At 41.6% G+C, this 25,699-nt stretch overlaps 1 protein-coding gene across 1 annotated transcript; it reads right to left on the bottom strand.

The window, feature by feature from the left end:
• Positions 1-5,088: 5,088 nt before the first annotated feature.
• tent5b (terminal nucleotidyltransferase 5B) lies at positions 5,089-25,412 on the bottom strand. The gene is made up of 2 exons (XM_008120667.3): positions 24,909-25,412; positions 5,089-7,725 (listed from the first exon to the last, which is right to left on the bottom strand). The coding sequence occupies exons 1-2, from the start codon at positions 25,140-25,142 to the stop codon at positions 6,706-6,708; spliced, it is 1,254 nt and encodes a 417-aa protein (XP_008118874.1). The 5' UTR covers positions 25,143-25,412; the 3' UTR covers positions 5,089-6,705.
• Positions 25,413-25,699: the final 287 nt, after the last annotated feature.

The raw sequence follows: 25,699 nt of genomic DNA, 5'->3' as shown, positions 1-25,699 counted from the left end.
AAAATATTCCTCTTCCTCTAATTAGGACTTTATTTTTCTTTTCTTTTTGTTGTATGAACGTAGAGGCATGGATGAGGGGTTGTGCTGCCAAGTTTAGTGTTTCTGGGGTGTGTAGTTTTGTTGTTTTGTCCTAGGCCGAAATTTCATTACCCTTTTATATATATAGATAGGAGTGTATATGGTGAAATAGGGAACTGTGTATAAAGCTATAGAAACAAGTTGACCCAGAAGGTTTGTGTAGTATTGTAACCTAGTATTAGGGCTGGCCAACAGTGTAGGTGTAATGCTGGGGTCCTTAGCACTGCTGACAACAAGGACCCATGGAGTTGCTTCATGCCTGGGACAAAATGCTGAAAAAGCAGGCTTTGGGTTTGTAGTGTTCCTACTAGAGACATGAGAAAACATGCCTCAGTTCTGTGTGCTTTTCCTACATTGAGCGTCAGTACAATAGAAAAGGTACATAGCCACAGTTCACCCCAGTTTAAGGTTCTCCCCATGATCTTATAGCACCTTAACTTCCTTCATGTTTACAAGTTTCACTCAGTGCATTTTGCCCAGTCCATTGTATGATTTTATTGCTGTGTTTTATAATGACTGTGATTTTATTTTATGCCTTTTAATTCTATTGGTGTGTTTTTTGTATTTGATACCACTGTATGCTTGTTTTATATCTGTGCGCCGCCCTGAGTCCCTCTGGGGAGATGGTGGCGGGGTATAAAAATAAAATAATAATAATAATAATTTTATTATTTTATTATGACACAGCAAACAAGATAGATATGCTGGATTTCGTTTCACAAAACCACAAGTCGAACACTTCCCAAGTGTCTAGGACTGTGTGATGTATTTTCGGATGATGCGTGCAGATCCCAGCAGGGTGGCCTTTTGCAGTTGGCAGATTGTGATTTTGTCAATGTCTATTGTTTCCAAATGCCGGCTGAGATCTTTTGGCACGGCACCCAGTGTGCCCATCACCACCGGGACCACCTGCACTGGTTTCTGCCAGAGTCTTTGAAGTTCAATCTTGAGGTCCTGATAGCGGCTGAGTTTTTCCTGTTGTTTTTTTAATTTTTATTATATTTATTTTATTATAAATTTTATTATAAATTTTATTATATGTATAAATATTATATTTATTATTATTATTATTATTATTATTATTATTATTATTATTATGAAGTACAAGAGGCAGCAGTTCAGCAGAGGTCTCAATTGAATTAATTTTGCAAGATACTCTCATTTCGAAATAGATTTCATCTTTCACACCTTGCACAAATACAAATGCAGGTTGTACTGAAGGGCCAGGGCGCTGTACCGCTTATTACTGACCAAGTGTGTGTTAACCTTCATCTTACATGGGCAGAACAAGTCATTGTAAGCTCTGAAGCTAGAGATGTTTTAAAAACCAGAGGGTTTCACATGGAATTTGTTTTAACAAGCAATTCAATAGGCCGCATGCTTTTCGTAGCAAGCAACTCCTTGTGGGAATTGGCTTCACTAGGCTAGGTGGCAGAACAAAACTGAATCATCAGACACTCCCCGAGATACCTTCCCTTCTATAATCACAACACTTCTATGGAAATGGAAGCTACTGTGCAAAATGTATACGTTTGGGGGGGCAGGGAATGGAGGAGGGGTGCTGATGGATGCAATTCCTCCTCCAAACCATGTATCTGGGACATTGTGGGGGCTGCAAGAACGCAACCTCGGTGCCCATATTGGTTGCAAGAACAGTACAACAAAACCCGGAGGGGGAACGGAAGCGCTTGGCTCCTGCCATGGCTAAGAGCGAGCCCCACCCCGAGAGATACTTTCAATGGAATGCACCCCACCCTTTCCCTGAGCCACAAGTAGGGTGCATTCGTTGGCAGATGGCACTCGGCTCCTGTAAAAGTGGGTGAGGATTTCACCAGTTAATTTCTTCCCTCTTCCCAGTGCCGTGCAAGCGGCTTGAAGGTTGGACTGTGACTCCAGAGACCAGGGTTAGCTTCTCTGCTTGGCATCGCAGCCTTCACTTGAATGTGAAAAATCAGCTCTGTGGACTTAGTAGGGCCATATCTATATATATAAAAGAGTGATGGCATCACGGCGACCCACAAAACAACAAAACTACAGGCCCCCCAACCTCGAAATTTGACGACACAACCCATCATCCACGCCTCTAGGTTGATACAACAAAAAGAAAAGAAAAATAAAGTCCTAATTAGAGAGAGAGAGGAATAATTGCTTTTATCCAATTGCTGCCAGTTAGAAGGCTAAGCTCCTCCAACTTGGTCTCCTAGCAACCCAATAAAAAATAATTAAAAACACTAAAAAATTAATACAATAAAATACCATAATAACAAAAATAACTAAAAATTATACAAGAAAATAATAAAATATAAAAAATAAAAAAGATAACTTACAATAAAATTAATTAAAAAATACAAATAATGTCAAATAAAAATTACACAACAAATCTTAACCAATACCACCACCACTTTGCCACAGCAACGCGTGGCCGGGCACAGCTAGTATATATATATATATTCAACAAAGGTACATTCAAAGTCTTTCATGGGAAAGATATTTTCGACATCTCCACTAATCCCCAGTCATTGTGTTTTGGCTGTGGAACCTGTCACCTTGTCGGTAAGCTTTTGAACACCAAGTCCAAAAAACTCAACCAACTCCTCTGTGAGCAAACACCTGTATGCATGCAACTAGGTATTTAACAAACTCTAGGGTTGCCTGCTCTGCCCACAGCCCTCCAAGGTAAATTGTATTATACTTGCTTCTCTTTCATTTTTTAATCATAGACACACCAAAAGGTCAAGTATGTGGTTTAGAGCTGTCCACACCTCCACCCCCACCCCCACCCTAAAACTTGATAATTTCCTGTCATTGGAACGACAGCTTTCACCATCCCCAAGTGACACAGCTGACAACAATAACAGTTTCAGTCCAACACATCCAGCAGGTTGGAGAAAGCCATTTTCAGGACATTGTTTGGATTTGCCCACTGCATTTCAGCTTCTGTTTAGCCAAGAATGACAAACCAACATTTGAGAAAATAAATGTTTTATTAGTTTTTTTTAAAGGGATCAAACACTCAAAACATTGAAAACCCCCTTTCAGATCACAGCTAGCGTTTTCCACTAGCATCCTTTTGTTTAGCTTGATCTGCTCCAACAATGGAAAAAGCCAACCACATCAGGTGTTTTGTGCTGCTCTGGTCAGATTCAGAGAGACAACTGCCGAACACAATAGACTGGGATTGGAGAGATCATGCTGCTGGAATGGCATGAGAGAAAACTTGGTAGACTAAGGCATCCTATGTAGAAAGGACAAATTAATGTTCACAGCAGGCAGTTATTTTCAGTCCTGCTTTAAGCCTTGCAGGCTGGGCAAATGTGACGACTGATAATTATTTGGTGGACAAGTAAGGCAGGACCATATGGAATTAGCTTTGTCAGGCTCGGCCACGATGAGGGTGGCAAGCCTGGAGTTATCCAAGAGCAAACATTTCCTTCACATTTAAGTAGTACCCTGCCCTAGTATTATCTCAATACCAGCTGCTGGGCTGCAACTCTTAAGCCGTACAGCCAAAGATCTTAAATGCTGGAAGTTGCAATATAATGTCATCTGAAAGGAGATACGCTACTCCCCAAAACAGCTAGCCCAGAAGTAGGTATCCGTGGCCTACCAAATCCTTAGGGCAATACATCCTGTCAGCCTCAAGCACTGCCAGTGGGTAGAATGCTTCAAATTATGTTTAAAAGACCACTGTTAGACCAGAGCAGTCTTGGATATCAGCACTGAAAAATAGGAATATGAACACCCAGCAGTAGTCACTGTCCTACAATGCCTGTGCGATAAGCCTCTCATCCACTAATTTTAAAGAAACTAGATACAAGCTGCATAAATACACAGAAAGGAAACACTAGGGTGAATTCCTTTACTGAAGCTATGCCACACTCCCGTATGAACAGAGTACCCACCGGATATTCCTGGACTCCCACCAACATGACCAATGGTCCGCGAGGCTGGAGTTTTACTCCAGAACATTTAGAGGTCATTCATTTTGAAGAGGGTCACAGAAAAAATAGTGTGCTTTCTATTGGCACTTGTGATCTGAAGTACCATCAGAAGATTATTTTGCATTGGAGAGGAACGAGGACTCATTTCGAAGCCCTTTAATTGTGCTTGGCCCCACTTTTGCTCAAGCCAGCCTTGTGTCAGACCAGTGGGGCAGAAGGTTGGCCTGGTGGGTGAGCAACCAGAACAGAACAATGACATCTTTGTGTGGTCAAGCAAGAAGAATCCAACAGAGTTCAATACATTGTATTTATTTATGGTGACAGATTCTAAAGAATCTAGCAAGTTTCATGTCAGGCCTAGCGCATGACAAGTTTTGACAGCTGCAGAACACGTTCAAACATAAGTCTGGAAGTTCCATTCAAAGTGTCGTACTTTTCTAAACCTCAGGATATCCACACACATACAATCACAGCATATATCTGATGCAGCCTCCATGTGAAAGAGTTTCACTACACACACATATACACACCCTTCCCATGCCACAAAAGTGCATTTTTTATAAATTCCTCCAGCAAGCCCTTGGTTATAGGGGAAGCTTTATTTTTAAAAAAACCCCAGAGTATCTATCTTTTAAAGAGGCAGTTCTATTATTTATCCCCAGCCATAATTCAGCCAAAATGCTGTGAATCAGGTTTACTACTTCAGTGAAAACCCAGTTCTATTATATTGTGAAACATATATGTGAAAGGCTGCCTAAGAAAATAGTGTAAAAGAAACCCTTTCAGTGTGTGAAAAAGGAAATCTTAACGTAGCCACATTTCTCTTGGAACATGGAAGAATTCACTGGCATACAGAGGAAGGATATAAACAACCAAGAGAACTCCTGCTTACATAGTATGCGACTTCTTTAAAAGTGGATAGCTGCCCCTTTGTAGCTTGTAGGAGTTGTGAAAGTGGGCAAAAGGAGGAGCAGATATTTGTCAGTATGGCGGAAGACGTAATATGGGTTTGGCCGTGCCAATCCAGCTTACATTTCCCAGGAAGAGGCAGAATTTTACCTAGACACAATCCAAGTATGATTTTTTATTTCAGTTTTTTTTCAGCCTGCCCCAATACGGTACAGCTTTATTGCAAAGAAACAAGATAAGACCTTCAAGGATACAACCATGAAGCCATTCTTCATATAGCTCTTTCAAGAGCAGGCCTGCCCAAAAGCTACAGTGTTCATTGCCTCAGCTTTCTAAAAAAAGAAAAAAAAGCATAAAGAACTAACCTGAACTGACACATTGTACAAAGAATTGCAATGCAATCCAAAACATCAGGAAAAGAAAAAGGGAGTATTGTGCTGTATAATTACTTCAAAAGCATATGTATTTGTACAAGACACTAATAGTCTCCTGGACACAGATAACTGGCTTTAAACAGCTCTCTCTCTCTCCCTCTCTCACTGCAGAAAAGACCAAACTTTAGGGCACATCATTAATTTAACAAAAGGCCTATTGCTAGGCAATGATATCCATTCTTACTCTGACATGGAGAGGAGCAGGTGGACACAGGCAACTGAAAAGAACAGACGAGCAGCTCTCAAGACTGAAAATCATACTAGAGAGGCTGCAATTGTTTCCATTAATAGGCCTGGGATTCTTGCAATCGCAGCTCTACAGCTGCTACCAAGAATGCGCTGGCCTGCCCACATCCGACCATGTTTCAGGCCCAGTTCATTTTAGCCTGCTGCTAGCTGGTACTAGACACTTTATTTCAAATCACAACAAACTCTCCTTACTGCCCTCTCCCAATTGAAAGAGTGCACTGATGCAAATCCTTTTCATCACAAATTCACCTCTTAGGTTTTTTGGCACTGCACATTTATTCGAGTAGTACTATGGGGACAGGTCCTTGTTCCTTTTCTTTCTCACAATAAGGTGCAACATCCATCCTGTCAAAACATCTCTTATTATGAACCACAGCTTAGAAAAGTTATTGTTTGACTACAACTTCCAGGTTTCCAAAGTGAACAGAGCCAATAGCCATGCTGGCTTGGGGGGGGGGATGTCTGGGAGTTGTAGTCCAAAAACATAATTTCTCCAAATGCTAGTATAGACCCAACCCCCTTTATTCCTGGCTCTGCTCTGGCTATTCATCAATACTGCTGGTCCATCAGATAGAAAACCACGGTGCAGGGGCTGCTCTTGCAAACCCTTGCCCATGTCCTTTTCCTTTTTGAGAAATGATTCAGTGACCCTAACCCCCAAATTAATGGTAGACATCCCCAATTGAACCACTAATAGGGAACTCTCTCCCTACAGAAAAAAAATCAAAGGTTAACAGGCACTTGAATAGGATTTCTTTGGTCCCTTAAAAGGAATCAGCCGCTTTGGCTTATCTTCTGAAACTGAGTCTGCACAACCATTAATGCTTCTTGTACTAAAAGGAGAAAAAAAATCAGCTTGCATTTCAGGTAGTGCAGCTCTACCTTTAAATCTAATCCTATCCACCCACCCCATACATAACTCAAGCATTTTTTTTATTGTAAACATTTCTGATAGCTACTCATAACACTGCACAATTGCCCCACAATATACAGCAGACTTAGTTCCAATGCAGGAGCAAGAGGACCATTCTTTTTTTCTTCAGAGCACGCAACCTCTGCTCCCCATGTGACAAGGACTGGCACCACTTCAGTGCTCAGTTGCAGGGGAGCCAGGTTGGGTAGGAGTGACTGCAAGGCAGGAGAGGCTGCATGTGGGTGACATAGTAGTTGACATTGATTTCACTGACATACGGCGCTGGCTGATAATAGCACGTGACATTTGTGACCGTTGGGATTATGTTCTGCTCAGCCAGGACCCTCACAGCCAACATGGCAATGAGGTTTAACGTCTGCCTCCTTTCATGTCCCATCAGGCACACCGTACTTTCATTCACCACTCTGTGAAGGGTCATCAGGCAATCATACCTTTTACTCTCCATTCCAACAAAGTGGCTCTGGAGGTAAGACTCTAGCTTCCTCTGCTGCTCCCCTATGTCAGGAAAGTCTATAAAAAACCTGGAACACATGTATCTCTGTAGTGCCTTCATGTCAACTTCAGATTTGGGCTTAAATCCTCTCACGAGAAGGTTGCAGTACTTCAAAAGTCCTCCGCCTCTGATTTCCTCTGGATTCCTAGTGGCAATGATCCGGTTTCTCAGGTGGTCCATCGCCTCCTCAAAGTCCCCATACATGCTCTCCCCAGTGACAGTTGGGTGGAAGTTTGCAGACATTGGGTTTTCAGAACACTCCCCAAAAAGCAACAGCGAGTCCAGTATTATCTGGAAGGAATCTACGCTGAACTCAAACTGACGTCGGAGAGAGTCTACAAATTTGAGTTCCACATTCTTCCCGCTGTTGTTAGACAGTGATATAAGGCTCCAGCGATCTGTTTCATTGCACACTTTCACTAGTTTCTGCACATAGGCCTCCTTTAGAGTCATGGGAGTGATCTTATCTTTGTTTACCCCTTCTGGGAGGAAGTCCAAGAGACAGTCCATCACAACATCTTTCACCAGCTGGAAGACATCCTCGCTTTTTAGGTCGACTCCAAAGATGAGATCCAGGTCTTTATAGCCCAGACCACTGTCCTGATGCAGCACGTGGCTTGCTGCTGAGCCATTCAACCTCACATTGTGGACTGTGATGCCATGCTTTTCCAAACGGCTACGGACCACCTGCAAAAAAAGAAGAGGGAGACAGCTTTCAGCATTGAGAGCTAGGAAAACAGAAGACAACTCCTCAAGGGCCTTCAGAAAGCATCTGGCTGGGGAGTTTGAATAGGTGTTTTGTGTTTTTAAAGCGAGAAGTGGATCACAAACACCCCACTGCTGAAAAAAGTGGCAGCGCTTGTGACCATTATCTGCAACATCAAGATCATAGCATTTTCCTTCTTTCCTATTGCATCAGAAAGTAAAGCAGATGGTGTATTCCAGTGGCCTCACAAAGCTCTATGATGCAGCAAACTCTTCAGTACCCTCCTGCAATTGTCGTATCAACTATGGTGATGGTCACCAGATTTTGGCAGCAATATATATCTCTACTCTGCTGTCCCCTGCTGTAGTGAGGCTCCCTGAGCAAAGGACCTGACTATATTTAATTTAGAGCCCATTTAGAAGCAGCACAGGAGGATACATCATCATCTTCTCACAGCTGCTTTATACAGAAACCCACACACATTTTCTCTAAGGAGCCATTGGCATGCTGGGGAGAGAAATTAGCTCAGAACTAACATGGAGATTCAATCCCAAGTAAAGCCAGATCAAGTCAATCAACTGCTGAATGGCATGTCTCTTATACACACCCACTGAATCACCAGGTCTACCACAGCTGGAACCAGCAACTACATTTAGCTCAAGGAGTTGTCTAACAAATATGACCAGCTGCTTTATGCTATTGAAACAATAATACAGAAAATACAGTCACTGCTCATCTGACATAGCATCTAGTTTGACCTTAAATACACTTCATATCCTGGCTCTAACAGCAGCATGCTTACTAATGAGACTTTAAATCTTTCGAATAGGAAGCGGTTCCTATTTGTATCTTAAAGCAGCGCATGGAACTACTCGCTCCTATACCTTTTATCCTTTGACTAGGATTTTACGAGAACTTTCCTTGAAATACAAAATGGCAGAAAGAATCAAGGTAGGAATTTGCAAAATCAAACATGTTTGATGCAAGATTGAGATTACAAAAGGTAGCATTTGCCTGGTGCTCTTACTAAAATTCAAATTTCTCATCTTTACTGGACAGACCTGCTGGGGCATCTACAAGATTAGATAAGCCTTAGAAGTTACTTGTAGGGATTAAAGTTATAATATGTCATATGGACAACCCTCAGGCTGATTGTGACACTTTCTAGAACTCTTACTACAACTTCAGTAGAAATGAGAAAAACAGATGCAGTTCTCAACTTCATTTTGAAAACAATTAGGCCGAAGATTGTATCATAGCTAACTAAGACACATCAATGAAGGCTAAATACTCTAAAGGCGCCAGATTATGTCTGATCTAGTAAACTAAACTGTCAGCCTTGGTTAGTATTTAGATGGGAGACCATCAACACATATTAGGTGCTGGAGGTTCTATTTCAGAAGAAGGAACAGGAAAAACCACTTCTGCGTATTCTTTGACTAAGAAAATTCTATGAAATTTATGAGGTCACCATAAGTTGACAGGTGAATTGCACACACAAAGCTACATGGTAGTTGTCTTCTGACTAAGTGAGGCTAAAACAGTGGTTCCCATTTTGGATTTTAGCTCCTATAATACCTAACCACTTGTCATGTTGATCAGAGCTTCTGAGAGTTGAAATCTAATGCATCTGGAGAAGAGCCCTGGATGAAAATGACAGGACTAATGGTAGAGATGAATGATCAGGCAAGAGACAATGATAAGAAAAGATACATGTTTATCAATACCAACAAAAACCACAAGTAGCCTATGTTTATAACCATGTCATGCCTCCAACATATAGTGGAGACATGTGTGGAGCCAAATAGATGGACTTCATTTTGCCAAGACTTGGACACCTTGGAAAAAACTTATCCTTTCCCAAGTAGCAACTAATCCAAGTTAGGAGTTTGGATGAATTACGCCAGCTGCCCACTCACCTTTGACAGCTAGCTATACAAACAGAAATTCAGCTACAATTCAATATAGTAATGAAAAAGCTATCAATATTGTACCTGCTACACAAGCAAGATAAAACTACTAGGAAAATAGTTAACTTATGGGTAGAGCAAAGCTTATAACATAGAGTTGGGTATCTTCCTTTTTGAGAACTTTGCTCAATTGCCGCTGTGTGATCTTCACACCCAAGAGGTCCACCACAGTAGCTGAACTGCCTGAACATCTTATATTTTTTACCTCATTTGGTTTGGAGGAACACACAGAACCTTACAGAAGTGACTGCCTTTTTAGGTTACGTAAGACTGACACCTCTGCATTTAGGAATGACTCATATTTATCTGCTCAGATACATGTGCCTTTGTTTATAAGAGAAAACTGCTGTGAGCCACAAAGTATGCAACTATATATTTTTAAAGTATAGAAAGAGCAGTATTAGCTGCCCTTTAAGGTTAACATTAGCATGCTACATTACCATGACCACAGACAATGCCCAAGCAGACATTTTTGTAACTGGACAGCCTCATTATGGAACAGGCATTGGAACCTTTTTATAATCCTCTATACTTGGCACTGTGGAGTCTTATATGTACAAATGCTTGTGGGTTTCCCATGCTAGGGGTGAATACCTGGGCAATGTGCATGTCTCCTTGTGAGTCACAAATAAATGTCTTAAAAGGGAGGCCAAATGGTGGTGAAATCCTAAGAACCTTCCATTTCTGCTACCTTTCGCAATATTGGTTTCACCAGCAGTAAGGTAGAATTGACCCTCCCCCACAGTTTCCAATGTCTGCTGAATTTGGGAAGAGGGAATTTTTCATAGTACATGCAGCTCCTAATGAGAGCAAGGTAGAAACTAGTCCCTTGGAGCCATTGCAATGTGATATACTGATGCATTCCTCTGTAATTTCCTTTACCATATTAAATACAGACTTCACTGTAGTAGTTCAAATGCTCCACCCCATCCCAATGCTCTCACTTCCATTTGAGTGCCCAAACCTACATGCCAGCCTAAATATCACAGCAGGAATATGCCAAGTTGCAATTGACTCCAAGTAGGTAACAAGCATAATCTTTAGTGTTCACTACGCACATAAATTTAGTGATTCAAATTGTTACCCAATCACTGAAATGGCCCTACTTCTATGTACCAAATTTTGTACAATATTGTTGTCACTGCAGTTTGATTCTAGCTTCTCTGTAGCACAAGAGTGATCTTGGTTTTTGAAAATTATGCCAACATCACATAAGGCTGGTAAGGCTTTGAGTATGGTCCCAAAGGTAGATTATCTAGCTGTCCTTTGAAGACTAATCCAGTCAATTAAGAGTGTTTTGTTTCCAGAAAGATGGACATGTGATTAACTAGCCATAGCTACACAGAACAGTTCAATCTGCATTAATTGAGGGTATAGCTACATTTACAGTAGTAACTGCAGAAGATCTAGAAGGAAGATGCCCTCAACATGCAACCTCTAGTCTTCTTTAAATTCTCTGGATTTTAAAACAAGAGGATTAGCTTTTGTTTAGCCATGGTATCAACCCATTCAGGTTAACTGAAGTACAGGGAGTATATGATGTCACTCTTGTTTCTTGTATAAGGTAAACATGTCACTTCCTAAGTAAACCACAACAGGTTGTGTCCATGGCTATTCATTACCAATACTAAATATTCATGGCCGTTCATTATTGATATTGATGTTAACATACCAAGGTGGCAAACGTTAAATGGACGGGAAACTAATTTCCTAGTGGATGCTCAAGAGCCAGATCATTGCTTCTTTGAACCATTCATTGAGGAAGAGGGCTCCAAAACAGCTTTCTTTACCATTCAGTATCAGTTACTAAACATGAGAATGAGCCAGGAATTGTTTCTTTATCTGTTGGCTAAAAATCCTTCTTAGACATGACCACTTCCCCTACCTGTTATCCCCCGTTCAATAAAATCTAGCTCGGCAACAATCAAGCCCCTTTCTCATGAGCTACAAATTGCACTCTTAAGCGCCAAACTTACTAGGCTATACTTTCCATCTTCTCCATTCAACACTATTTATTCTACTAACTCTTGCTGCAGTGGCTACATACTAATCACCTTGTCCCAATGAAACACTTTAAGGGTCCTCACACTTCTTGACATCTGTGCTATTGATTCAGAGGGAGCAACAACACAAGTCCCTCTACATTAGCTGTAGCTATTCTACTAAAAACATCAGTTCCTAAATGTGAGCTGGATCTACTAATTGTGTGGCAAATGTAGATCAAATGTAGCAGGTTACAACCATCCAGTTATCATTGGGCTCCCAGCAATCCTCAAAACTATGCTGTTATCTATGCGGCTGAGAGTTACACCCAACAAAAAGAGGAAGGAGCCCAACAATATCCCCCCCCCCCCCCCAAAAAAAAGAGGCTATACTGAAAAGCTTAGCAAGCTATTTCAGCCTTGTTTGACAGCTCTGTTCTCTATGTTCGCTTGGTGCTAAAAGCCTGCATATGGTATGCTGGAGTCTGGCACCAAACAGAGGGCTGAGAACTTTTGCTTTAAAGAATTCCAAATTTTACAAGCATTCACATCTGGATTTTTACCGAAGAGACAACTGCAAGATAACACGACATGATGTTTGACATTTTGGAACTTTTAGAAAAACATTCAGAGAAGCAAATGCTCCTCAGAGTTTTAGATTCTGAAAAAGCATCTAAATATCAAATGAAAATATATCAGTAGGTGGCCACCATTTTCAGTGCAATTCCTACAGACAATATTTAATATTTAAAAAATTATAAAAGGCAAAAATGAATGATTTTGAACTGAATGAATTAGAATTTGGGGCACTATTGTATGCAGATGGCAAGTCATTTGACTGGCAAGGTGTATAACTTTTTGTTTAAAAATTGAGATTTATGAAATTCTTAAATACTTCATAGAACTTCAAGTGCTAGTGACTGTTTACATCTGGATATTAATGTATGCTCTGTTTCATTGTTGAAATCGTATATTAAAACTGTTCCTCTTACTCTATCTGGACCTTTAGGCTTTTGTATGCCTTTCTGTAATTTTAAAGACCCATACATGTACTGAATTTAAGCAAACCCAAAAAACATGTCTATAAATACATGAAACATATAGTGTACATAATTTATAACAATTTACTACATTATATGACCCCAGGCTTACACCTCAGGAGGATCTCCAGTTTGTGGAAACTGCTATTGTTTAACACAGCACATTTTCTGTTACAATACTTTTAAAAAATCAAACTCCAGTGTGTCTTATTTTACTTTAGTGACTCACTACTGAGGAATGAAGCCACCTCCCAAACAAAATGAATATGCAAGCAGCTTATTGGCACAACATTAATGCCTACTAAGCACACTGTTGATACTTTTTGGACAAACAAATCCCTAGTAATTTGTGGCGGTGATGACACACAGCCGAGCAGGCTATTTCTGGGCAAAAGGACTGTACTGGAAGCAGCCTTCAATGTTAGGCGGCTTCTCTCTGGAGGGAGTCAGCAAGCATCAGGAACAAGCATCAAAGACTTTTGTGGCTTTGAAATTCTACTGCCCCAGTTTCCAACACAGATGTGTAATTGTGAAATGCAGTAACATTACTACTTCAAATCAATCAAGAAAATGTAATACTCGTGTAACAACTTTGATGATTCCCATCTTTATAGACCTCAATCTGATTCTCTTCCAGCACAAACAGAGTTCCTCCAGCTCCTGTTCACCCAACACATGGAAAACACAACCAAATTTGGAAGCTTAAACTGTATATATGAAACTGCAGGACATGTACTACCGCAGCAGCCTTACTGCTCAAATTGTGTCATTCTATGAACTTTTGCCAGAACAAAAGTAAAAATGAATTGTTACTTATTATTCAGTGATCTGCTGTGCTGAAAGCCATCTACAAGCAACAGGGTGAATCTGTTTATTATAAGTGGTTTCAAAATTCAGTGTTAAGGGTTCATTTGAAAGGAAGCCACACAATGAAATATTCCATATTGTTTTCACCTAAGCTGGAGCTCAGTCTATTACATTGCCCTTGAAAGCATACATTAAGACCACCATGTTCCAATAAAAATCCATCTTGTCAGCCAAAAGTGGAGTTAACTTTCAACTACCTTTACCAGAAGTCCAGGATAATAGGTGAAGTTTTATACAGCAAGTTGTTTTGAATTTGTTGGGTCAATCTCTTAGTGATGAAGGTGGAATAGGAAAGAAGTACAAGCCCAATGTTATGGAATCCTGGGAGTCATCGTTTTTATAAAGTGTTTAACCTTCTCTGCCAGAGTGCTTCAGCAAACTACAACTCCCAAGATTCCATAGCATTGAGGCATGGCAGTTAAAGTGGTGCCAATCTGCATTCATTCTACAGGTTGGGTGCACCCTCAGTCTCTGTGGCTCAATTCTGCAACAGGTCTCACACCTTTAAACGAGGTAGGCTATAGTGACTTGACTAAGTATAGATCCGGCCTTGGACAAGTCAACATTATTTAAGCATAACTTGCTTCATAAGGCTGTTGTAATAATCCCATATGAAAGCCTCAGAACAGGTTTTGATTTTGCAGACCTATCTTTCTCCAGGTCACCATTTCTCTCCAATTTACTTACACTGCAAACATACTGATATTTAGAGTCCAGATCAAAACGGGCTTTGATAAAGAAGTACTGTATTATACATTCATGCCCATTCACATACTTGTGACAGAGACTAGGAACTTTGCTGGGACTTCTCCATTTCTGTACAACTGCTATAGCCACCAGTCTTTGTCATTTCCAAGTTCAACTAGAGAATCCTGAGCCCCGATGGCACACAGCCAACGTCATAGACCAGATACCATTACCTCAGCAGATTTATTTTTTACTAGAAGATTCCAAGCTCCATATAAGCTGACAACAGAGTGCTACGCACCATGCAAGATCATCAGGACAGAGTCCAATATCTGACTTGACCTGCTTTGGTCAGTGTAGTTCACAGTGGCTTCTCAAGGTGGCTGGCTTTTGCACAAAGCAGCTGACCTTCACGATATTTCATGCAGATAATCCGAATTGTGTCACTGCTACTGTTGCATTCTAGTATTTTTCCAGTGCTGTCTTTATAGGGTTTGTGCTGACTACTGTCTTTCATCTATAGCACTAACTTTCATATGTGGATCACCAGAACAGTACTTCAATTACCCCATACACTTGAAACAGATGAAGATCCACTTGTCTTGCTTTATTCCACTGTACTCCTCTAAAGCCTCTTAAAGAAGTTAGAAGTTTCCAGACAACTGATATACAGGAGAAAGTAAGGAACCCAAACCTTTCTAAGAGGAAGCAACCACTAATGGGTTTTAAACTAACCTGAACTCTTTGTACTCTCTTCTTTATTACTTCGCAAAAACTAGAATCAGCCTTAAAAAAAAACAGTCAGAGGTGGCCTGATTACAAACTTTAAACTCAAGATAGTTATGACTGACACTGTCACTTGTACCATCGCTGCAGAACTGTTACAGAAAATTGAGTGAAATGTTCAATGACATACAGAACTCGTGATCCTGGGAGGGCAATGAACATCAAGTATGGTGAAGAGAAACTATGAAGGGGCCCTCACCTCTCTGGTAAAGATAGCTAATGATCCATGACAAAGGGCAAGCCATACTGCAGTCATGCGCTACATATGGGAGCACTGATGTGTAGTATTCGTGCTTCAGCATGAATCATGCTTTATGGGTGGCTGAATGCAAGCCTTTTCCAGGAAAAGGAAACACCCTTGGTAGATGTTAAATACATTGAACATTCTTGCTTAAAGGCCATCACAATTCAAACAGAGTTTGGTTTAAAAGAGCTCTGCCAGTTTATGACCCTACAGTTCCAATACTTGGAAGCCTTGTTATGTAATGTGGGGTGTAGCTTGGTAAAAGAAAGCCAGAGTTTCAATCCATCGTGCCAAACATTCCTACTGAACGCACTGACAAAACAATATTGCCTTTAGAGGTACACACAGTAGCAAACATACATAATATGCCCCATGCCTGGGATAGCAACCCACCCAAAAACTCAAGATCCTCTCCCAATATAGCAAAGCCTTTTACCTAACAGGAAGCGCGCGCACACACATACACACAACAGCCCTGTAAAGAAGACTCCCCCTTGCTGATTTGCCACTTCCTTATTATCTCTATTAACCTTACTTACAATGCCCCTACTATCAGTATTCTTCAGGGGTGGAGAGAGAACCACCCTCCAGATGCTGACAAAATACTATTTTCACTCCCCGTGGCCATTAACCATGTTCTCTGGGCTAGAATAAGAGGCCAACAACATATAGAGCAGGCATCCTCAAACTGTGGCCCTCTAGCACTTTGAGCCTCCAATTTCCAAAATTCCTGACCATTGAACACTCTGGCTAGGGCTTCTGGAAGCTGGAGGCCTAAACAGCTGGGGGGCAGCAGTTTGAAGATGCCAGATCTAGAGGGGCACAGACTTCTCACCTTTATACCAGTCTGATGCATTTGGATTACAACATTATCTTCTGCTGGATTGTCCTACAGCTGTTCTCAAGGAACAACCTCTTTTTCAATACCATTACCTGGATAGTTTCAAATACATTTCATTTTAGCATGTTCCCTTTATATCTCAAAAGTCCCCTCTTACCACAACCCAGTCTAGACAGTTCTCAAACACATGGCATGGTGAAATATACAGAAGTGGCTAGGAAACAAGGATCTTTCCCCCAAAATCTGCAGCTCTATCTGTTTAACCTGCTTAAATGTTTCAGTTCACAAGCCAAAGTTTCTTCTTCAAAATCCCATCACAAAACTTTCATGCACTGGAATCTTGTTGTCCTAAATGCTGCTCTTTCTAGGTCAGGACTGTCTCCTAAGTAGGCCACTTAAACATAGTATATGACAAAGAATTGTCACCTTTCAAGTGAACAGAAGGCCTGAAGACAAAGCTTGGCTAAGAAGTTTGAAACCTTTTTTCATATTAGGATCAATGGGAGCATTCTTCCTTTGGACCCACTGCTTTCTCTAATACAGTGCTTCTCATGGTACCTGATGTGTAGACTAGCACTTCCCCCACTGAATGGGCCAGGGGCCAGTAACATATTTGTCCCTTTTGATTGCAATTGTTTTTTCCCCCTGAAAACTTTGAAGACTGGCAGCTGATGGCATATAGCCAGCATCAGTTCACAATCAATCAGTTTCATTAGCAAGGTTACAATCCATGTTGGATAACTATAGCTGGCTAGATGTTCTGGTACTGCAGCTCCCATAGTCCTTTCACCCCTAATTGTGCTGGCTAATACAAGCACATCTTCCAGGCTGCAGTTACCTATTGTTGCTCCAACTCAGAGCCATGTATACCGCAAGAACTGTATGTAGAAATCCCTTCCAATCCAGTCTGCCCCCTTTTGACTCCCTCCTCCCATCAACTATTTACAGTCAAGCAGCTATTACCGTTGCAGTCCTTCTGGTAACATAATCCAGAAACTTCACCTGTGCAGCCACCCATCTTCCAACTTCAAGTACATTCCAAGGAGTGCTGACAACCCAGGGACCACGTGTAAGATCAATGCCACCTCTGCAGCTGAAAACCAAAGTGTCAGCACCAGGCAAAGGTCTCTTCCTTACAACCACAGAATCTTTATTACAGAAATATTACTGGCTAAGCTTCTTTGTTTCAAAGACTAAACAAAACATTATGTATGATGCCACAAATCTCTTTAATATTTGCTGCAACCGTAGCATTATTACCTGCTCCCTGACCCCTCTAATAAACTTTCGGTCTGAGATGCAGTCATTTCTAGTCAAGAGCCCAGAGGAAGGTATACCTGAAAATAAGGATTGCTTCCACCATATAATATCCTCTGTAGGCTATATTTCAGAGGAAGGAACTGGCAAAACCACCTCTAAGTATTCCTTGCCTAGAAAACCCTATAAAATCCACGAGGTCACTATAAGTCAACAAGTAACTTGAAGGCGCAAGCACACACAGACTGTTAAACTAGTTGGGAAACTTTTTCCTCTGTCCAAATCTAATTACAAATGCAAGCTCTAGTTCAGATACAGTGCAAGATATCAGAAGCATTGGCCACCCTTCAAATATATCAGCATTGATCTACATTGCTGGACTGTTGTGAACACTAATCTCTTGCAAACTGAACTTTTGAAACTGTGCTCTATTTTTTAAAAAAGCAGCTCTCAAAACTTCAACTCACTCGTGTAACACAGTGGCTAATCTCAGGATGAGCTTTTGACAAGGAAGTCCCATAGAGTTTGTCTTCCCCATAAACTTGACTGCCTATCGTAAGACGGAATTAGTGTTTATTTAATTTTAATAAGATTGAAACTTGGGGCTTCAGCTACCAATTCATTGTTAGCAAGTACATGGGTTAGAAATAATTCTTTAATACATCAATATGATTACTTACAAAAGATACTAAGACAACACACACATATGCATTATATCATGTTTTCTAGTTCACAATGAGCCAAGCTTGTTAACATCTTATAAAAGCTATCTGAAGTCTACACAAACCTAATGACAGTTGACAGCTAAACATATTAAGGATACAACCTGCGACACATTTATTGAATTACCCACTGAACTGAATGAGGCTTACGAAACAAGAGCTATCACTAGGATCAAGTTGTTTTGAGGCATTCTTCCTCCCTTAGGGAAGTGCCAATATGTAACAAGCTTAGATAATTAAATAGTAAATTTTACATAAGTTTACTATGAAGTTAGTGATATTTTGTTACTGTTCTTTTCCAGGATGTGTCATATTACATATTAAGCTGCGTACACTATTGTAAGCTGCTTTTGGTTACTGTATTCCTGCCACTGGGAGAAAACCAGTGTGAAAACATGTACATTCCTGACCACTGTCATCATTTGTTTGTTGTGTCTTCAACTTATTTCTGGTTTACGGTGACTCCAAGGCAAAGGGGTTTCTGCTTTCCCTTCCCCTGAAGTGGAGGGATCGGGATTTGCCCAAGGATACCTAATAGGATGTCATGGCCCAGAAGGGATTTGAACCCTGGCCTACCAGTGTCCTAGTCCAACATTCGAACTACTACTTGCTTTGGCTAGCAAGTATGACATCATAGTATTTATTAGAAGAATCTTAATTTGTATTAAGATATTTGATCCTAAATATCTTTACTTTAGGAAACACCATTCTCAATTATGTTAACTGATTTAACTTTTAAATTAGATTGTATTGGTTTTATTGTGAGCTGCTTTGGGTCTCTTTTTTAGAGAGATAAAGCAGGATACAAACACAAAAAATAATTAACCTATGTACTTCTTAAAGGAATTGTAAAAATAAGATTTAGGCTACTTTGGATTCCACAGCAGAAGAAAAATAAAGAATAAACTAATTAAATAAAATTAATTATATTTCTGGTCTTAGAAAATATAGATTTTAATCATTATAGTATTCTGAATGGTTAATAAGCTTTTTGTTTTAGTCATATTATTTTTAATATTAGAAGCCAACTGGAGTCCCAGTAAGATTTTAGCTACTTCGGAAGTCAGGCCAGAAGAAAAACAGGTTATAAACTGAATAGTTTTAGCCTTTGTGAGTCCCAATTACAATAATATACACCCATATAAATTCCTGGTAGGTCTCTCATCTTTTAAGAATATAGGTTGAATATCCTTACCTGAAATGCTTGGGACCAAAAATGCTTTGGATTTTTTTCCAGATTCTGAAATATTTGGATTTACATAATGTAATATCTTGGAGAGGAGACCCCAGTTTGTGCTCCAATTTCACTTAGGCTTCATATTCACATAGCCTGAAGGTAATTTTACACACGTCATAAAATTGATGCCTGCCATAGATGTGGGCGAAATGTCAGGAAAGAATGCTTCTGGAACATAGCCATACAACCCGGAAAACTCACAACAATCCAATTTGATAGACTATTTTTAAAACAATTTTTTTGTATGAAACAAATTTTGTATTCATTGAAAATTAAGCAGGATCAACCTGGTTTAAATAATTGGACTGGATGACCCTTGTGGTCCTCTTCCAACTCTATAACTCTGACCACCAATGAATACAAAGTATTGTCAGATGTATTTCAGAGGAAGGAACTGGTCAAACCACCTTAGAGTAGTTGTTGCCTAAGAAAACCTTATGAAATTCATAAAGCTGCCATAAACTGAGGGCAAATTGAAGACACACAAGGACTGACACTGGGGCCTTTCCTCCAAACTTCAGAGCATGGTAAAAAGGTTTCCTCCTAAGCCCCTTCCACACTACCTATATCCCAAGATCTGGTCCCAGATTATCTGATTTAAACTGGATTATATGAGTCTCCACTGCCAGATAATCTGGGATAAGAAGATAACCTGGGATCAGATCCTGGGATATAGGGGTAGTGTGGAAGGGGCCTTAGTCTGTCAACTCCCAGAACCCCCCCAAGCAGCACAGAGGCAGTTCAAAAATACTTTCCCCAAGCACAGAAGGATATTCAATTTTGGGGCATTCCTTGGCTATGAAAACACCAATAAATCCATAGGGACGCCATAAGTTGAACCAGAGACACACCGATTTGTGTCAGGACTATGCCTAGACATTTCCAGTGAACTAAATATGAACTGTATGGGGTCATCATATGCTAACAATGTGATCTGAAAGTACACACCAGCTCTGACCCCAGTCCCTTCTTCCTGAAATACTACACACTAGAACTTCCAGAGCATGGGGGGAAAATACTTTTTTTGGATTGTCACTTCCAGAATCCCCTAACCAACCAACATAGTCCCCAAAAGCACAGCCCAAAAGTTTTGCCAACCAATACCAGGAGCTGTGGGCTCTTTTTCAGAAGTAGCAAATAGCAAAACCACCCAGCTCTGAGCATTCCTTGTTTAAGAATACAACACACAATGTATGGGGTTAACATATGCCATCAGGTGACTTTAAGGTATGCACACAAGCTCTGACCTCGGGCTTCCCCCAATACCACATGCTAGAGCATGGAGAAAAGTGATCAAAAGTCTAAAAAGGGCCTCAAAGGCCTACAAAGGAATGCCAGATACTGTCGGCTCTATTTCAGACGAAGGAACTGTCAAGTGCTGGCTGGGGGGTTCTGGAGTAGCAGCCCAAAAAGAAAAGCCTCAAAGGATTGCCAAGGAACATCAGGCTATTTCAGAGGAAGGACCCAGAACATGCTGACTGGGAGATGTCTGGACATCTCCAGTGAGTTAAATGCAAAATGTATGGGGTTCTCCTGCAGGCTGAGGGAATCTGCGAGTGGCAGTCCAAAAAGAAAAACCCCAAAGGACTGCTGAAGAATAGCAAGTTCTATAGGGTATGTTTCAGAGAAAGGAAAGAGTGAAAACACTCAATTCTGGGGGCATTCCTTGCCTATGAAAAAACTATTAAATTGACTTGAAGGCACATATATTCCTGGTAGGACCAAGCCTGGGTACCTCCAATGAGAGAAAATGTGAAAGTTATGGGGTCACCATGTGCTGACATGTGACTTGAAGGCACACACAAAGCTCTCATCTTCTATTTCACACCCAATTTTGGCTACAAAAAACTCTATGAAATCCATGGGGTCACCATAAATGGACTTGAAGGCATATTATTCCTGGCAGGATTAGGCCTAGGTATTAAATGTGATATTTTTCTCCCCTGGGGGCTGCCAAGGAGTACCAGACTCAATTTCCAACACAATCTGGGGCCTTCCTAACCTTAGAAAGCCCTAATAAATCCAAAAGTGGGCTTGAAGGCGCATATATCCCTATCAGAATCAAGCCTGAATACTTCCAGCAGTTAAAGGTGATATTTGTTCTCCCCCCAAGGGTTGTCAAGGAACAGCCACCTTTTTTCATACCTAATTTCAGATATTCCTTGTCTAAGAAAAGCCCTAAGAAGTCCCTGAGTGGACATGAAGGCACATATATGCTTGTCAAGACTTACCTTAAGAAATCCATAGTCACCATAAACTGACCTATTCCTATCAGAATGAAGCCTGAACACTTCTACTTCAGAGAAAGGAATGAGCATAAGCACCCAATTTTGGCTGACCCTTCTCTTAAAAAACCCTAATAAATCCATAAATGGACTTGAAGGAACATTTAGCCCTGTCAGGATGAAGTCTAGATACTGCCACTAAATTAAATACATTTTTCTCACTCTCAAGGGCTGTCAAGGAACACCAGCCTCTATTTCACACCCAATTTGGGAGTATTCTTCTGCTTTTAAAAGCCACCAAAATCCACAAATGGACTTGAAGACACAGATCCCTGTAAGGACTCAGCCAGGAGTTAAATGAGATATTCTTTTCCCCAAAAGGGACTGGGAAGGAACCCCTGGTTTTAGTTCGCACCCAATTCGGGGCTTTCCTTACCTTAGAAAGACTTAACAAATCCTTCAGTGGACTTGAAGGCACATTTATCACAGTCGGGACTAAGCCTGGATACTTTCCATGAGTTAAATGTGATATATTTCCTCCCAAGGGCTGCCAAGAAACACTAGGCTCTATTACACACCCAATTTGGGGCCTTGTCTGCCTTGGAAAGCCTTAATAAATCTTTCAATTGACTTGAATGCACATCTATCCCTGTCAGGCCTAAGCCTGGATACTTCCACTGCTTCCAAATGCAATGTTTTTCTCGTTCCAGGGCTGTCAAGGCACACCAGGCCCTCTTTCACACCCAATTTGGGAGTATCCTTTGCCTAAAAAAGCCCTCCCAAAACCACAAATTGAATTGAAGGCACAGCTATCCCTGTCAGAACTAAGCCTGGAGTTAAATATGATATCATTTTCCCCCAAAAGGACTGGGAAGGAACACCTGATTCCATTTCACACACAAATTGGGGCCTGGTTTGCCTTAGAAAGCCTTAACAAATCCTTAAGCAGCTGAGGGGAGAAAGGAAGGGGCCTGGGGCTGTCAGGAATGGTGGGAGTTGCAGTCCAAATCACCTGGAGGGCCACAGTTCACCCATTCCTACAATAGACTCCATTATACATTCAATTTGGGGCCTGGTTTGCCTTGGGAAGCCTTAAAAATCCTCCAATAGACTTGAATGCACATCTATTGCTGTCAGGCCTAAGCCTGGATACTTCCAGTGAGTGAAATGCAATGTTTTATTCCCTTAGAAATATTAGGCTCTGGGATAATATATAAAGATAATTATTACATATTATTTATTGTGTGTGTGTATACATATAGATATGCAATTGACCCCATTGGGACCAAATTATGTAAGTGTATCTCACACTCAATTTGGGGCCTGGTTTGCCTTGGGAAGCCCTAATAAATCCTCCAATGGACTTGAAGGCACATCTGACCCTGTCAGGCCTAAGCCTGGAGTTAAATGTGATAATATTTCCCCCAAAAAAGACTGGGAAGAAACACCTGGTTCTATTTCGCACACAACTTGGGGCCTGGTTTGCCTTAGAAAGCCTTAACAAATCCTTAAGCGGCTTGGGGGGGGGGGGGGGGAGGAAGGGGCCTGAGGCTGTTAGGAATGGTGGGAAGTTGAAGTTCAAAACACCTGGAAGGAGGGCCCAAGTTTGCCTATGCCTACAGTAGACTATTATACACTCAATTTTGGGCCAAGTTTGTCTTGGGAAGCCTTAATAAATCCTCCAATGGACTCGAAGGCACATCTATCCCTGTCAGGCCTAAGCCAGAACACTAGGCTCTGGGATAATATATAAATATATTATATTACTATATATTGCATTTGTGCATGTGTGTGTAAATATATATTTATATAAATTAACCCCATCAGGATATTATATAAATATATATATTATATAGTATTCATTGCGTGTGTATGTGTATGTACAGTACAGTCTCACTTATCCAACACTCACTTATCCAACACTCACTTATCCGACGTTCTGGATTATCCAACACATTTTTGTAGTCAATGTTTTCAATATATCGTGATATTTTGGTGCTAAATCCATAAATACAGTAGCTACTACAGTAGAGTCTCACTTATCCAAGCTAAACGGGCCGGCAGAAGCTTGGATAAGCGAATATCTTGGATAATAAGGAGGGATTAAGGAAAAGCCTATTAAACATCAAATTAGGTTATGATTTTACAAATTAAGCACCAAAACATCATGTTATACAACACATTTGACAGAAAAAGTAGTTCAATACACAGTAATGTTATGTTGTAATTACTGTATTTACAAATTTAGCACCAAAATATCACGATATATTGAAAACATTGACTACAAAAATGGCTTGGATTATCCAGAGGCTTGGATAAGCGAGGCTTGGATTAGTGAGACTACTGTACATAGCATTACTGCGTATTGAACTACTTTTTCTGCCAATTTTGTTGTCTAACATGTTTTGGTGCTTCATTTGTAAAATCATAACATAATTTGATGTTTAATAGGCTTTTCCTTAATGCCTCCTTATTAGCCAACATATTTGCTTATCCAACATTCTACCGGCCCGTTTATGTTGGATAAGTGAGACTCTACTGTATATAGATATGAAATTGACCCCATTGGAACCAAGTTATATGAAGTATGTATATGCATGTATATCTCACACGCAATTTGGGGCCTGGTTTGCCTTGGGATGCTTTAATAAATCCTCCAATGGACTCAAAGGCACATCTATTGCTGTCAGGCCTAAGCCTGGATACTTCCAGTGAGTGAAATGCAATGTTGTCCCCATTTAGAAGCACCAGGCTCTATGGCATACCCAATTTGGGGCCTGGTTTGCCTTAAGTACTCCTTCAATCAGTTTGAAAGCACATCTATCCCTGTCAGGCCTAAGCCTGGATACTTCCAGGGAGTGAAATGCCATATTTTCCTCCTTTAGAAGCACCAGGCTCTATGGCACACCCAATCTGGGGCCTGGCTTGCCTTGGGAAGCCTTAATAAATCCTCCAATTGACTCGAATGCACATCTATCCCTGTCAGGCCTAAGCCTGGATACTTCCAGGGAGTGAAATGCCATATTTTCCTCCTTTAGAAGCACCAGGCTCTATGGCACACCCAATCTGAGGCCTTGTCTGCCTTGGAAAGCCTTAATAAATCTTTCAATGGACTTGAAGGCACATCTATCCCTGTCAGGCCTAAGCCTGGATACTTCCAGGGAGTGAAATGCTGTATTTTCCTCCTTCAGAAGCACCAGGCTCTATGGCACACCCAACCTGGGGCCTGGTTTGCCTTGGGAAGCGCTACTCAACCCTTCAACGGAGGCCTATTTATCCCTGCCAGGCCTGGGCCTTGCCACGCACCTGGACGACCCTCCTGGGCGGGACGGAGAGCGTGGGGAAGTTCCCCCTCCCGTGGACGGGCACGGCCTCCTCGAGGATGTGGTCCAGGCGCTGCACCTGCTCCCAGCTGAGGACGCTGAAGCGGGCGTCGCCTTGGCCCTCGCCTTGGCCTTCGCCGGGCGGCTGCGCCTGGGGCTGCTTCTTCTTCTTCCCCGCCTCGGAAGCCCTCGAAGGCCCGTCGCCCGTGGCCCGCATCGCCGAGAAATGAGGGGAAAGAGGCGGCGGAACGCGTCCCTGAGGGAACCCGACGAGAGCCCGAGCCAGGTCCACACGGGAAGCACGGAAATCAGCAGCCACCACCTCGGGGAGTATCTGAAGGGACCTGAGGGGCCGGGAGAAAATGAAGGCGGGAAGGCCTAGCTCCCTTCTTTCCTTCGTGCCTTCTCTCAGAACCGAACCGAACTCAACCCGTGCCCTCTCGCTCCAACTCGCGCCTCAGAACTGCAGACGGCGCCCCCTGTGCGGCCGGTTTTTATACCCCCGGGGGCGCCGCGCCGCCATTGGTCCTCTCGGATCAGCCAATCCGAAGCGAGCCTTGGCCGCTCGGAGCGTTTTCATTGGAAGGAAGGAAAAGCAAAAGAAGGAGTCGGCGCCTCTCTTTGGGGGAGGGAAGGGAGGCGGGAGAAAGTGGGCGGGGCCACAGGGAGGATGACAGCTCGTCTCGCGCGTCACAGGGAATCCTGCCCGTGATTGGCCAGCGAGGAGGAGGCTTGATTTAAAGAGACAGGAGGCTGTCAAAGCTCATCAGGAGG

This window comes from Anolis carolinensis, unplaced genomic scaffold (assembly GCF_035594765.1).
Source record: "Anolis carolinensis isolate JA03-04 unplaced genomic scaffold, rAnoCar3.1.pri scaffold_10, whole genome shotgun sequence".
NCBI classification, from domain to species: domain Eukaryota; kingdom Metazoa; phylum Chordata; class Lepidosauria; order Squamata; family Dactyloidae; genus Anolis; species Anolis carolinensis.
This window is presented reverse-complemented; position numbering and strand designations above follow the sequence as displayed.